The 15,892-nt window shown below is 31.5% G+C and overlaps 1 protein-coding gene and 1 long non-coding RNA gene across 5 annotated transcripts; both read right to left on the bottom strand.

Moving 5' to 3' along the window:
* Positions 1–1,002: 1,002 nt before the first annotated feature.
* On the bottom strand, positions 1,003–2,106 carry LOC146904581 (uncharacterized). The gene is given in 3 exon segments (XM_085728321.1): positions 1,003–1,193; positions 1,196–1,525; positions 1,932–2,106. Coding segments are annotated over 3 exon segments (696 nt in total).
* Positions 2,107–3,478: 1,372 nt separating this feature from the next.
* On the bottom strand, positions 3,479–9,970 carry LOC146904580 (uncharacterized). 4 transcript variants are annotated; one of them, XR_015018097.1, is made up of 8 exons: positions 9,611–9,970; positions 9,050–9,238; positions 7,258–8,013; positions 6,528–6,632; positions 5,477–5,608; positions 5,091–5,171; positions 3,896–4,025; positions 3,479–3,776 (listed from the first exon to the last, which is right to left on the bottom strand). It is a non-coding gene; the product is annotated as an uncharacterized LOC146904580 (long non-coding RNA). The 4 variants fall into 4 exon arrangements; XR_015018098.1 differs by lacking the exon at positions 7,258–8,013 and adding an exon at positions 4,572–4,729 and having other exon boundaries at positions 5,477–5,625; positions 9,611–9,963; XR_015018096.1 differs by lacking the exon at positions 7,258–8,013 and adding an exon at positions 4,572–4,724 and having other exon boundaries at positions 5,477–5,625; positions 9,611–9,963.
* Positions 9,971–15,892: the final 5,922 nt, after the last annotated feature.

Genomic DNA, 15,892 nt, shown 5'->3' with positions numbered 1-15,892 from the left:
AATTTGCTACCTATTATTTCCCTTAATTATTTGATTTTCTTACAAAAGTTTCGTTGCATATAATCATTAACTAAACAAACAAAATTAGCAAAGCATGAATAATATACATTCACGTTCTTTATAGTTCCATCTGTAAACTTGTAAAATGACACCTACTTGTGAGTTTTTTTAAATTAGCAATCACTCTTAATCTCTTCTTTGTTTGCGCTTCTTTTGAAACTGTTTTACACTATGATTGGATACTTGTTTTCTAACACAGCTCCCTATTAGTATTAGTCCTTTAATTTTTTTTTTTTTTTGTGCGTGCATAGCTATGTGCATTTATCAAGAAAAAAATGCCCGTTTTTTATAGTCTTTGGCAATTGTTAAGCATGAAATCCGTTTGCATCAATTATGATGTGTGGTAGGTTTTCCTTTTTTAATTGTAAAAATTTAAAAGAACAAAAGTAAAAAATAACAGTTAGCATCATCATTTTGTGTTGTATAGTTATCTGTTTTTGAATCAAGCTGTTCACAAGCCCTGCAATTTTTAACTTATGAAATCTTCAGTCTTATTGCAATAGTCTGATATGTGACGTCTAATCATGGGTGTGTGATTTGAATCTCGGACTTGCAGTCATCTTATCGTAATTGGATTTGTGTTCGTTTTTCGAAATTGATTATTTTTCTTGTCTGCATTTTTTTTCCACAAGACTGTGGTAAAACCCCTCGGGTTCTTAACAATGCCAAGCGAATAATAGACTTGAAAGTGCAGAAACTATCAAAAACCAATGAAAAATATGCATATTTTCATTGTGATAGGAAGAATTATGATTTACCAGCTAATTGATAGCAATTGAGTGAAGATTATCACTCTTTGTTGGAACGATTAAAATCACAAGCTTTAGAAGAAAATTCAAGTGGGGTGGAAAAGAGGAAATAAAAGTACTAAAATTGTGTTATGTCCTATATAATGATCTTTCAGGTATATAACTTCTAATAACGCGTTCCAAAGATATGTTCCTATATATAACTCTCGTTCACTAATGTGGTATAGCTAGTGAACTTAAGTTGGGCTAAGTTGTTTCGGATATCAGGCCGTAGTCCCCACTCAAATTGATTAATTTTCCGCTCCTCATCCGGGGAATATCGAGAACGACATAAGAACCTAGCTAACTCTTCAAATTCGGCCACATACTCCGCCACAGACATATACCTCCTTGCTGAAGATGCATAAATTATTGTTCCTTCTGCTCCCGTATAAACTTTGGAAAACACCTATTAAGGAACACTTCTTGGAAATGTTCCCAGTCCATTGGGTTTCCCTTAGCCGTCATTCTGGCTCTTGCCCCCTCCCACCAATCATCCGCAGCTCCGTTAAGCATATATGTAGCAAAAGTTACCTTTTGTTCCTTCGTGCACTGCACAAATTTGAAAATCTTATTCAATTTGTCTAGCCAAGATTGGGCTTCCAATGGATCGTGCCCTCCGGTGAAAAATGGAGGCTTGAGTTTGTAAAAGTAAGGCTTAATTACTCTTTTGGTCCCTTAACTTATTTTTTGGTTTCGTTTTGGTCCCTTAACTATTAAAAGTTTCGTTTCGGTCCCTTAACTTATTTTTAGGTTTTCTTTTGGTCCCTTAACTATTAAAAGTTTCGTTTTGGTCCCTTAACTTATTTTTTGGTTTCGTTTTGGTCCCTTAACTCTAATACATTCATCCTAACATAAAGGACCAAAGTGGTTGACGGAGGAATAGTTAAGGGACCAAAACGAAACCAAAAAATAAGTTAAGGGACCAAAATGAAACTTTTAATAGTTAAGGGACCAAAAGAAAACCCAAAAATAAATTAAGGGACCGAAACGAAACTTTTAATAGTTAAGAGACCAAAACGAAACCAAAAAATAAATTAAGGGACCAAAAGAGTAATTAAGCCTAAAAGTAAAAGAAGACACGATTCGGGGATTCAGGTGGAGGTGGAGGTGGAGGAGGCTGAACTTGGCCACCATTTTGAGCGAAGCGATTCGCAAAATCGGATGTGTGTTCTTTGATAGCTTGCATCATATGCTTCCAACGGTCATTATTAGCTTGCATCATCTGCTGCCAACGGTCATTATTAGCTTGCATCATCTGCTTCCAACTGTCTATATTAGGTTCTGTAGGTGCTTGATCATTTCTCCTAGGCCTATCACTGCGTCATGGATTTGCTGCCATAGTCTGCATATAGCGCACAATTTTTTACTCGATCGGACATTTTTAGTCGATCATACAAATAGATAGTGTGGTAAAAAAATTTAAGTATTACATACTTTTACAGTAATGTTACAAACTTGTTTTCAGGATTAATTATAAGTACCAACCTTTAAGCGGGGAAAATAAAAAACAATCTAAGTTACAGCTTTATAAAAGTAGTAGCTACACATAATTCCAGCTATTATTAATTAAATCTCAATGAGTCCCCGACCATGTACGTACTTTTTAACGAAGTTGGATAAAAAATTAGACTAGTACAAACGTTTTATGACTTAATGAACTAGGTTATTATTAAAAAAAACTTAAACGATTAACCTGTTACAAACAGGTGATTTAAATGACCCCATGATGTATTTGACCATACAATTAATGTGGTTTCACCAAATTATGTGGGTCCCATGTAAATTTAATGAGACTCGTGAATTTTAATCAAATAAAAGAGGATGCATGTTTGAGTGTATTACTAACATTATACCATTCCTTAAACAAGAGCAAGCTACTCAAAATCAAAACATGCAAACATTAACATTGACTTGAACACATCATGAAATTTGTTGCCCCAATTACAAAATTTATTATAACAACACTTTTAACACCTTCAAGAATCAAATCATTAACATATATCATTCATCAATATCAGCAACACATTCATTTTATCAATGAAAAACAAAATGCAGTAGAAATTCTTTGAATTAATACTCGGTAAATTAATAAACTCTCTAAAATAATAAATTTGTCCGGTCCCGACTTGGGCCAATGTAAAAAATTGAAAAACTCGATAAAATAATAAGATAATAATTTTTCGGGAGATCCCTTTATAATTTTCGGTCCCAAGAAAATCATAAATTAATAATTCATAGAAACTGGAAAAAAAAAATATATTAAGAATACATTGAACACATTTGTTCCTCTTGTTTACATTTACTGTACTTCAAAAGTCATTATTGATTTCCAATGCATATGAACACAGTAGTTACTAATTTACGTTGAGTCTCAAGGCTCGCTGCAACGTAATTCTAAGAGGCATAGACTAATTTGTCTTTTTGTTTGGTATGTATAGTATAATTACTTAAAAACTCTTTAAATTAATAATTATTAATTTATCGATAAATTAATAACTCTCTAAATTAATAAATTTCTCCGGTCCTGACATTATTAATTTATAGAGTTTTAACTGTAACAAAACATACTCACTACTAGATCATCTACCCGTGCTACCGCACGGGTCATATATAGCTAATAACTTAAATTGAAGAGAAAAACTACCGTAGATGTTATTTTTTTTTTTTTTATCAATCGTAGATGTTATTTGAGAAAACATCACAAATAAGTTATTTTGAGTTCGACAAAAGTACACTCACTCGACCACGGCATTGGATACACAATTGTTAATTAAGGTACCTTCAAAAATACATTAACTAAAAAATGACACATAATAATGGTAAACATCTGCCTTTCATAATGAATCATAACATAATGCATTAACACTGTAGTTATATAGCTCCGAATAAAGACATTAGCATATGGTCACTTAGCTTTTCAATTACCTGTTTCCAAATTAAAAAAAAAAATAAACAGTTTGTGAGGCCAGAACATTTATATTATCAAACATAATTAAACAGGAAAAGGCTTCAACTTAAAATACGCCAATCAAACTTGAACTTACCAATTAACATTATGCCTTTCAAGTCACCAAACGGATTAGCAGCAAAAGAACATCATCAATGCGTGTTTCACTTGGTTGCATCTGCACAAAGCGTACATGGCTTATAACATCACCTACAGACTGAATTTACCTGCAAAAAGACGGGAACAACCAATAGGAATCAGTCAGGACACAGTATGATCATGTCATACACAATATGAGTAAGCATATTTTGTCACTAAGAATCTTATGTGTTTGGTTCAACAACTTTGAATCAAAAGCATTTTTTTTTCAAGAGGCATTGAGATTAAACAAAACATATTCATGTAATAGGTTGACATTGGCCTAACGATACTACTTGAACTTTTTCAACCAATAATTAGACTCTTTTTTTGGGATCAGCAAATATTATTAACAGCGAAAGTGTGCAAGATGCACAACTAAAGCTCACGGGCACGAAAAGGAAAATTCAAAAGGCACCGAAATACCGAAAAACCCCAAAGCCAAACCCTTATAATCCGCCCAAAAAACATAATAAAAAGCCTGCTGACGGCAAACAGACCGCATGGAGGAAGCAAAAATAGAAACAACACCGTAAATTGCAGAAACAGAAACAGCAGAAGCCGCAACTGAACATAATTGAGGCTGAAATATAAACTGGCAGCACCGACAAACAGAAACAGCAGACGCCACATACCCCAGCCTCAACCTGAAGTCGCAAAAAACTTCCCCTTTACCACAAAAGGCACTCTTTTGGGTTCCACCGCCATTCATAAAACAAAAAAGCCGGCGAACTCAAACGGCTCAAACACCAACGCCACGCCAACACCTTAATATCCTCCACTAACTCCTAGACTTGATTATAAGAAGCAAAATATAAGGCAGTTTGATCTTCGTGGTTTGAGACAATATGTAAGTCAATCATAGACATAATTAAATATTTATAAAAAGGATAACAGAGAGATATTTTACAACTATATACATATGCAATAACAGACACGGACAATAAAATATTTAAAAATTAAAATTAACTTATTTTCACAACAGCACTTCATGAGCATGTAGCTATAGTTGGTGAGATAAGAGAAAAAAAAAAATCAATAAGAAGAGAACATGAAGAAGAAATCCAACTAATTCTAATTTCTACTATAGCAAAATGATAAGAAAGAAACCAATAGAAGTCTAAGAAAAATTTAACCAAAAGAAATTTAGAAACCTGACAACGCATGACCTTCTCATCAATGCCTCACTCCACCATCTTCAACATATGAACTCAAACCCAGCCAAACCACCATCCCTAAAATAAGAAGGAAAAAAACCACAACACAAACTTCATAAATAAATAAATAAAATAAACATGTCAAATTTAACAAAATTTATAAATCAAAAGAAAAAAAAACTAAAAAAGAAAGAAATGGTGGAGAAAATCAACATCCCTGCAGAAACTAAGTCGTTACAGATCATCTGAATTGCATAGTTGCCATTCCTGATAAAACTAATTAAATTTGCATATGCATAAGCACCACCTCTATAGTACCGAAATAGAAGATATAATCTAATTTATGGACTAAGACACAATGCTATTCAGCAAAAGAGAAAAACCTTTTAAATTAAGCAATGTAGTTGCAACATCTTTTCACGGTTGAACGCCATAAAAATTGATAAAAGCTTCATAATTTCGTATATTTGCTTCTGTTGGTATTGTGTTTCATGAATCACATTTTTCACAGCAGCCTGTAATGCAGTCATGTCTTGAACTCGATCAACACAAATGAAACAAAGCATTATTTAGTTTGTGGCTTAGGTTATAATGTTTTAAAACATAAACATACACCAAAAAAGTTTAGGCACATTTAACAATGAGCAGGGAAAGCATGCTTGAAAGAAAATGTCAGTTGGCTTACATTGAGAACATGTACTAATATCAGTGATTTGTACAATCTCAAATGCATAGTTGTTATTCCTTTATTCAAGTGCACTCGGCATTCCAAAGTCAAATAAAATATTAAATGCAACTAATATCATGTTGCACTATGTGTGCATTCTAAACAATTGCCAAAGGACCTTATGAGTAACAACAAATATTAAAAAGCTATCGATTGGCCTAGTGGAAAGACATTTTTCTCCAAGCAAAAGTTATCTAGTATCTATACAAAAACACAAAAGGTATCTAGTTTTGAGCAGTTAAGATATAGATGATTACAAACAATTGGTGAAAATTTATGTTCGCTATTTATGAAACTTCAAAGGTTTAGATCAATGGGTTGAGAAAACATGTCAGTAATATCTTTTATCCTAAATAATCTGGCACAGGACTCCTACAACTCAATCTCAATGCTTTCAAACTAAAAACGTAGACATGTCTCATCTTGAACCAAGATTCATGATCAGGTATCAACACAATCATCACCAAATAACACCAAAAATCGAACACATTGACATCCCTTACTTTGAATAAGTTCGCTCAACCAAACTTTTATTAAATAGAAATAATATATGATAAGTTCACTCAAAATTCTCCAAGTTATTTTGGGCATTTACCTACATCTGACAACATACATGTATGAAAATTACTCTTACGTGTGAAAATATTACATAGCAAATTTGTCGCTAATCAAATGGGTCCAAAAAGAGAAAGGAGAAACTGCCTTACGTGTTCAAACTATGCTTCAGAGATGCATCCATTGAGATAATAGAATAATCATTTTGCCCTTGATCAGCTAAACTTTCTTAGAGAAGAATACTATCTGTTAGGTACCTAATAAAATCAAACTGAATCGAATCATTGAACAATGATAACAAAGCAATTGAGAATTAGAGAATGACACCAAACAATTAGAGAATGATACCTATTGATATCATAAAACTACATGGCATAAAACTTCATGGCAAAACCCATTTACAATCTTGAATATATAACAAAGAAAAATAAATCACAAAGATGGCTCATGACAGTACAGAATTATTTGTTATGTAAGAATAAAGACAATGCAATTGATTCCTCTAAATGGATTAAAGAACATTTGATGCTTCATACCAGCAAACACTTGTAAATATTCCTGACATCAAATAAATTAAAGAAATATTGCTATTCAAGAGTGAAGTGAATTCCTTTCATAACTGTAAAAGTCAATCAAATATTAGTACCAGCACTTTCTTTCCATGAAACGTCACTTGACCGAGATAAGTTACATAAACAAAGGATTTTCAGTCGATATATAGAATTAAATTTTTGCAAGCCAAACAAAAACACTTTATAGTAAGACCTATAATCAGATGTTAATCAAATTACTGCAACTTTCAAAGCTGCACATTCAGTTTATGTCCAACACATAAGAACTTCGTTAGATATGGGCTACATAAAGATAAATAGACATACTTACATTGATGCCAAACCTACTTTGAACAACACGAATTCTATTGATCCTAAAGAGGGAAAAATATAAACAGTGAGTAACATATTATTTATAGAGAAACATATATAATAAATTTTCAGATTGGCACGTAAACTCAATTTCTGAATAGTCTCTTTCACTATAGGACGTGCTTCCTAGAACACCCTTATAGAGAGAAAAATTATGAGGAGGCATTAATAATGAATTTGGAAAGAGAATATCAAGTTTTAACACACATCAAAATAGTTGGTAGTTTTATAAAAACAACATCAATGGCGTATTTTTGTGATGCCGCATAAGCTCCTCAAGCTTGAATTAAAAAAAGCTCATTGTAAACCAAAATAAAACACATTTTTGTACTACTTTGCATATGTATTACATCCTCCTAAAGCCATATAAACACAATGTCATTAATAAAATTCAATCATTTAAACAAAAACCATATAGAGAAATAAACAATAGAAACTAATAGCCAATTACAAAACCTTGAAATTCAATAGCACTTGTCATATGTAAAAAATAATCGAGTCCCAAATTCAAGACAAATATCTTTATTAGAGAGAATCATGGTAAAAAATAATAATTGTCACATTCAGACCTCCAACAAATGAATCAGATAAAGAATCACACACAAAACAATAGTTGTGACAAATAAAAGCTAAAAAAAACTCAAATATAGACGATAGCAACAGAAGAGGCATTGGTCTGTTTTCATAACCACAACCACCACCTGAATTCTTCAACCTGCAGTGGAAAAGAAAAAATAGTAATAATAGTATTTAGCTAGCAAATATACATTGAAATCAAACATACTTCGTCACCACTCTAACACTGATGGGTGAATCAGATAAAGAATCAAACATCCTTGTTATCTTCAACCTCAAGAGAACTCAAATACTTGAATATCCATCAACTAAAGAGTTGGAAATCAATTAAAGTTTAGAAGGAATGAAATTTAGGAATTGTTTAGAAGGCAATTTGCAACAAAAAATAACAGAATAAGAAGATTCTGTTTCAGATTAGCATATTAAAAGTATAACAGAACACGACCAAAGCCGATAAAAGTGATATATTTTGATTCAAACACAGCCTTCGTACACACACCTCCACATAACACACTAATTTCCAGAAACATACAAACAAACCAAATGTAACAGCATGGAAAACTTAATATAAATGTAAATTTTAGTTGCCGGAAAAAAAGAATACATTCAGGTTTGTATGGTGCAACCAAAAGAAGAAATGGATCTTCAATTTTCTGAATGTATAAAGCACACAATTAACTGAAAGCCTTAATTGTATTTTTGTACTTTTAGCTTAAGTATCAAGTAATTGTTTAAATCAAATCCTCATACTTTTCAAATGAAACAGATTTGTTCTAAAATTAAGATTTCTTACAATTGCTAATAAAATGTAGTAGGCCTAAAATGTATTGACCTGAATCATGGTTTTTGAAGTGACAATACTAACGGATCATATAAGAGCATCTTCAATGCATGTTCTTACTATGGTTCTTAAATATAACAAAAGATGTATATGTTGAAGTATGTACCACATGTAAGAACGGTTTCATGAATAGAATATGTTCGTACATTATTCTTAATATTATTGTGTTCGTCTCTCTCCTGTGCAAGTTACATTTTTATGCAAAAATTGTTTTTAACTTTATCCTATTGGAGTGAAGTATTGTTCTTAACTTTGTTGGATTGAAGATGTTCTAACAATAAATATTAGCAAGAAAATAAAATGGCCAAGGTCTCAAATTCATTGCAGAGAGTACCTGTTTGGTAATGCCATCTTTTTGTTCTTCCATGAACTATAAGACAACTTCTCTATCTGCTGCATCAGAGACTTTCTTCTCCAACTTCGGAATGACTTCATCAATTGGTCTCCTTAAATTCCCAATGAAAATGCCTCCGTCACCAAATGCACTAACATCCGTAGTGTCGAAACCAAAACAACTCTTTAACTGCACAAACCAAATTAGCAGCATTAGTGTATATATGACCACCACATGACAGAAAGAAAACAATCCTAGTTAGAAATTCCAAAAACATGAATTAACTCATTTGATGTATTTAAAATACCTCCAAAGACTATTTCCATATTACTCTAGAAATGAGTTTCAAATATTTGATAGAAAATCAATATTTCATAAACTATCGAAACCCATCAAAAACCCTAAAAACAAAATTGAAAAACGAAATTCGAGCAGTAAAGTGTAGCGTGCAATCATGACAATAATGTGAATTAATTAAAGGAAAGAGTAGTGGAAATGAGATGCTGAGATAGATCGAAGAAGAAGATGAGAGCAGCGGAGGAGAGAGAAAAGTATACATACCAGAGAGAGAGAAACGAACGACGTAGCTTGGCCGGAGGGAGCTTGAGCATAATGGATGTCTGAGATTCAGCAACGGGAGAAGCTTTGTTGATGAAGGGAGAGAGCAACGACAGGAGCTTCCAGTTGAGATTGCAAATTTCGATGGCTTCTTTCTCTTTATCCGGAGTGGCAGGTTTCTGGCGGCGGGTGATGGTGGTGATACGGCGGATCTCCGCAATAGTTCTGGCGATGGGAGAATGGAGGCAAGAGAAAAGGGGGTGGAGATGGAAAATGGTAGAGAAAGAGAGAGAGAGAGAGGAGGGTTAGTGAAGGAAAGCTGTATCGGGAAATTGAGAAGGGGAAAATTCAACGTTGATCAACGGAGATTTGATCAACGGCTGATATGATAACCTCCCCTAATTACAATGATCTAATGGTCTGGATAGATTGGAGCCAAAAAAGTAGGGTTAGGGGTTAGGAATTAGGGTAAGCATGTTTGCTAGGATTAGATATAAAGGATTCTTATATTAACACAAACAAAAAAAAACGGGCGGGACTCACCCTAAGGCTAGAGGAAATCTGAAAGTTGTTTCCTTCTCTTTTGGTCTCACACTTCGCTCTCTGATCTTGATCTTCCCTTTTATCTAAAGAAGTAGCTTGCATGCATTCTTATTGGCTGGTTTGCCTAAGTGGAGAGAATAATCGACTATGTTATTTATACCATATAAAATGAATAAAGATTGGTAGATACCCTTGATATGTACACCCCTTTCTACTACTTTGAAAAATTTCAGTTAACCAAATATATGTCTGTGTGACCACATTTTTTCAGTCGCGTGACCACTATTTAGAAGCTGAAAAATGTGGTCACGCAACTAAATGCGCGTGACCATTATTTTTTCACTTAATTAACCAAATAAATTTTGGAAAACTAGTGGTCACGCAACTAAAAAAATGTGATCATACGGACCATATATTTGATTAACTGAAATTTTTTAAAGTAATACAAAGGGGTGTACATATTAAGGATGTCTACCTATCATTGCTCGCTAAAATACACAATGAGACATCAGGTATGTATATGTTAAATATAAGGACCTAATTGATAGTAAGTTGTTAAATATATTGATCAACTTGTCATCAGTTTAATAGTGCTTGTTCTCAAAGTCATTGTATTTCTCTATAAATAGAGTTCATATGTAACTTAATTGTACATCACAAGAGAATAATAGAATCATCTCTCTTCACTTTCTTTCTCCTTCTCTACTTCTCTCTACTTTATTCTTGTTCCTATTTCTTTAGTTTCATAACACGTTATCAGCACGAAACTCTAATCAACTGAGGTATGTAATTCTTTTTAATCTATTTATATGAAAATAAGTTTTAATTTTTGTATCGATGATTATAGACTATACTATTACAATTCCAGCAATTGGAATCAGTTTCTTATAGATACATTAAACCACTATTATGTGAATTGTATTATATTATTGTGTTTATTTATTCCATATGCATTCATGAAGTATTGCATAAGGATTGATCTCATATTATAAAATTAAAGAGATCTATTATGTAGTTCCCGAAGAACTCAATATTATTCTATATGAATTCCTGAAGAATTCAAAAGTGTAGTTCCTGAAGAACTCAATATTTTTTTTGTGAATTCTGGATGAATTCATCAAAAGAGTTACATCTCTAAAGGATGATTTAGAAAATTAATTTTCTTGTTTAAATTTGTAGTATAGTTTCTGAAGAACTTAAACAACTCGATTTTTATTTATTCTCCATGAATTCCTGAGAATTCAGTAGTGATACATCCACGAAGTATCATACAAATAACAGATTAGATCAGTTATATAGTTCTTGAAAAACATAAAAAACTTAAAAATCAACCAATTTTATTCTCCATGAATTCCTGAAGAATTCAATAGTGATGCATGGATTGCACAAATAATTAATTTGATTGTGAATAGTTCCTGAAGAACATAAAAAACTCATTTCTTTTGTGAATAGGTGTGTATTTTTTTCACCAAATTTCCATGTTTATTGATTTATGATTTAGTTGAAATTATCTCGTGATTTAATTATTATTTTATTTTTTGGTTTAAAAAAAATTTAATTTTATACTAATACGTGCTTCCATTGAACTAATGTAAGTGTAGTACAAATTTTATACTCTCGAGAAAACAAGTGTAGTAAAAAAAATTATTTTTATCTTTGATTTATACTACACTTACATTAGTGCAATGGAAGCACGTATTATTGTAAACATGAAGTTTACATATTATATTATTTGTGCAATGGAAGCAAGTAATATCGTAACTACACTTACATTAGTGCAATGGAAGCACGTATTATTGTAAACATGAAGTTTACATATTATATTATTTGTACAATGGAAGCACGTAATATCGTAAACTAGAAGTTTACAAATTATATTAAATTTATCGTTGGCAAGACCGGTTGGGTTATCCCGGATCTATTATGATGCAGAAACTAGTTGAAAAAATGGAAATATATTGAAGAGCCAGAAGATTCTTCAATCTAGTAACCATTGCGTGTTCCTAGTTCCCTGAGAAAGTTAACAATTTAAAAGAATGAGTGTCTCACTTATATAAGGTGGTATTTAAATTAATACACTGATCATGTGAATCACTTGAATATTATATGATTTGAATCAATGCATCAACTAAATGATCACATGTATATTCACAACCAGAAGTTTGTGAGATTATTATGTCAACAAATTTGACTAAGAATTTATTTTCTAAACTTTTCGGAAAGCATTTTATAAGTATCATTCGTCAATTGAAATTGATATGGAACAACTGGTAGCATATGCTCATAAAAATGGACTTGAGGATCCATTCTTTAGACGTCTAAAGTTAATCGTATGATTGATACTTATCAGACCATACCTTATAAACTCTATTTTGGTTGTGAGACCATGTCTTATAAACTCTATTTTGGGAATCAATAATCTTATATGTTGAGATATTGATTTGCATCAAGCCAACACATTACTATATAGAAGTCCTCCCCTTGATCTATCATTGATTTTAGGTTAATCACATGATATTTCTCATCTAAGTGAATTTTTGGATGTGTTGTGTATATCACAGTTGCTCCAATATATTGCACTAAGATAAATCTTGAAAGAATATTGGAAAAACATATTTGATGTGAATCTCCATCTATTATAAATTATATTGAGCCAACTTATTTACAGCCTAGTAGGCTGATTATCAATTGATGGATTAGTTTTCCCAATATTAGGGGGAGGTAATAAACAGCTGCAAATGTGAACCTGAAGTTCAAATAAATTATTTGAAAGGAAATATTATTGTCTTGTCTTGATCCTCAAGATATAACTCATTTGCAAAGGTAAACAAATCAAATATCAGCTGCTAATGCTCCAAACGAAATAGATTTACATGTTGGATAATCTAATATTGCAAATGAGTTTCAATTGTGCCTGAAGCATGATAGATCAATCGGTTCCAAATATAAAAAGTCTTGAATAAGAAAAGGAGCTTAAAGGAATGATAACTCAAACAAGTATATAGAAACTCTAAAAAGAGTTTTATGACATAATTGATTTTTTCAGTTCCAGAGGAACTGATCAGGTACCTGAAACTTATGAAATATTAATAAATTATGTCATGAATGAAAGATCTCAATGGAATGAGATGGAACTGAAATGAAGTCAACGTTGACGTGTTTTTGGATATAATAAAGCGCTATATGTGATGAATAATAATGAGGATCATGGGTTAAATTCTATTAAAGTTATTGATAATGAAAATATTTGCAAATGAAAAAGATACAATTCTAGTGAAATCAAACTCGCTTCATAAAGCAGGCTTTGTTCTGACTTGTAGTCTGCATACTTGAAGGTGTGAAATTAAATGGATACGTATGATTTTTCTCGCGAAAAGGGAATTAGAATGGTAAAATACATATATAGAGAGTTTGATATGTTCCCTGGAAGTGGATTGATAAATGTCTGATTTAAAAGACATATTCACCTAAAGTGAATTCATACTTCATTAAGTTTGGTAGCACATGAAAGACTCAAATTATATAAAAAAAATGTGCTACAATATATTTGTATGGCTCAGTTAATAGTGATGGTTATATGAAACTCCCTGAAGGATTTCATCTGCGTAAGACACACAATCAAAACTATTGATGATGTGACATCATTTGTCCATTTTAAGGATATTGAAATGAATTTGTTATAATCGATTTTATGATGATGGTATAAATATTTTTAGAACTCTCGAAGAGATTCTAAAATTTGTTATATAATGGTCGACATGGACAAATCTAGTTGATTATGTGATAGAATGATTGTGATTTCACTTGATGTGAGTAAAGATCACGTCATCAGAAAAATTATGAACAATTTGAATTGGTCAGGTGAGGACATTAATGTATTTTGCTTATTATATATATCATGGTATTTTATTTTTGTTAATATTAGTAAATATAGATATTGCAACAAAGTCAAGCATACAATTTGTATCTTAGAGAAACAACAATATCATCCGATAATTTGAAAATGTTAACAACACATCAAAGAAGTGGAGAATGCTCTTTATTAAGAATTATGATTTTACACATACAAGAAACTTGCGGTTTTCTAATTTTGAAAGGAGGATCTTTCAACAACTTCATATTAAAATATCTCAAGAGCTTCTAATTTAGAGAAGAATATGGAGATAAATCGGATCTTTCTACAAAGTCACCGTCAAGTAAAGCTTTTGAGTAACAAGCATAAAAGATTATTTGACTTTCTTCGTCTCAAATATAATTGTCTTTATGAGGGGGAGAGATAAATGTGTTCTGCACTCTTTTTCTCTTAACTATGGTTTTATCCCACTGGGTTTTCCTGGTAATGTTTTTAATGAGGCAGATTATGACACAAAAGGATGTTGTACTCTTTTTCCTTCACTAGATTTTTTTTCCATTGGGTTTTTCTCTAGTAAGGTTTTAATGAGGTATATCGTCGATGGACATCCAAGGGGGAGTGTTATGAATATTATAAGTGGATGTCCATATAGCAATTGGGTTACTGGGTCATATTATTAGCTTACTGGGCTATATTGTGCTTGCTCCCCAAGTCATTGGTGCTTGTTCTCAAAGTCATTGTATTTCTCTATAAATAGAGCTCATATGTAACTTAATTGTACATCACAAGAGAATAATAGAATCATCTCTCTTCACTTTCTTTCTCCTTCTCTACTTCTCTCTACTTTATTCTTGTTCCTATTTCTTTAGTTTCATAACAGTTAATGACTTTTTCCGAAATATTCATAATTTGATTGACTTAATTAAGAGCATTCTACAAAGTCATCAAGACTAATTTCATAGTTTACTATAATTTTTTCAAAGTGTGTTTGAATAGGATAATTATATAGATTCTAAAAAAAATTAGAATTTTAAGCCATTTAAATGTTTCAATCGAGTTTTCTTCATCTCTAAATTTTTTTATTTGGATAGAGCAATAAAATTCATTGTTCTTAATTTTGTTCGACTGTTATATTATTAAAATATTTTAGATGAAAATATAAATTATAAATATTTTAGATGAAAATATAAATTATATAATGAAAAGTGATTTCAAATGTGAGCTTTAAAAGATTTGTGACATATTTTAAATTTGAAAAAGTTGAGTGCTCATTTTAAAATATATAAAATAGGGATCAATTTGCAAACTTTTGGGATTAACTTGTAAATTTTAAAAATTTATTGGGACCAATTTAATGATAACCAAGTTTTATCCCATAAAATGAAATCTGACTACACGAATCAAATGTCTTAATTTTCTAACATATATTATATTCATGTCAAGCTCATTAATATCTAAATAGGTATAGTCTCTTTTAAGGACCAATTTATAAAAATACAAATAAAATAGGGACCATTTTTTTAAAAACATAGTGACCAGTTTGCAAAAAGAAAGACTAATGCGTAAGATAGAAACCAATTTTACCAATTTAAAAGAATTACAAAAACGAATATGAGATTCTCATTTAGCAGAGTAATGATTGAATTTCAAATTTTTGGTTTTTAAAGGGTATATTTGACAAAATACATCCTAAATTCCTTTCATTTTAATTTTTTTTAATAAATTTATCATTCAAACAATACAATTTACATTAAAAAAAATTGTTTTATTGTCTCCGTGAGCTTAGCTCACTTGGTAAGGGATAATGCATTTTTTATGCAGGGGCCGGGGTTCGAACCCCAGACACCCCACTTATTCACCTTTAAGGTGAATTTCTCTAGCCGCTAGGC

The sequence above is a fragment of the Medicago sativa genome, chromosome 7 (assembly GCF_051527215.1).
Source record: "Medicago sativa cultivar Bolivia chromosome 7, Bolivia_mono, whole genome shotgun sequence".
Lineage (NCBI taxonomy): Eukaryota > Viridiplantae > Streptophyta > Magnoliopsida > Fabales > Fabaceae > Medicago > Medicago sativa.
This window is presented reverse-complemented; position numbering and strand designations above follow the sequence as displayed.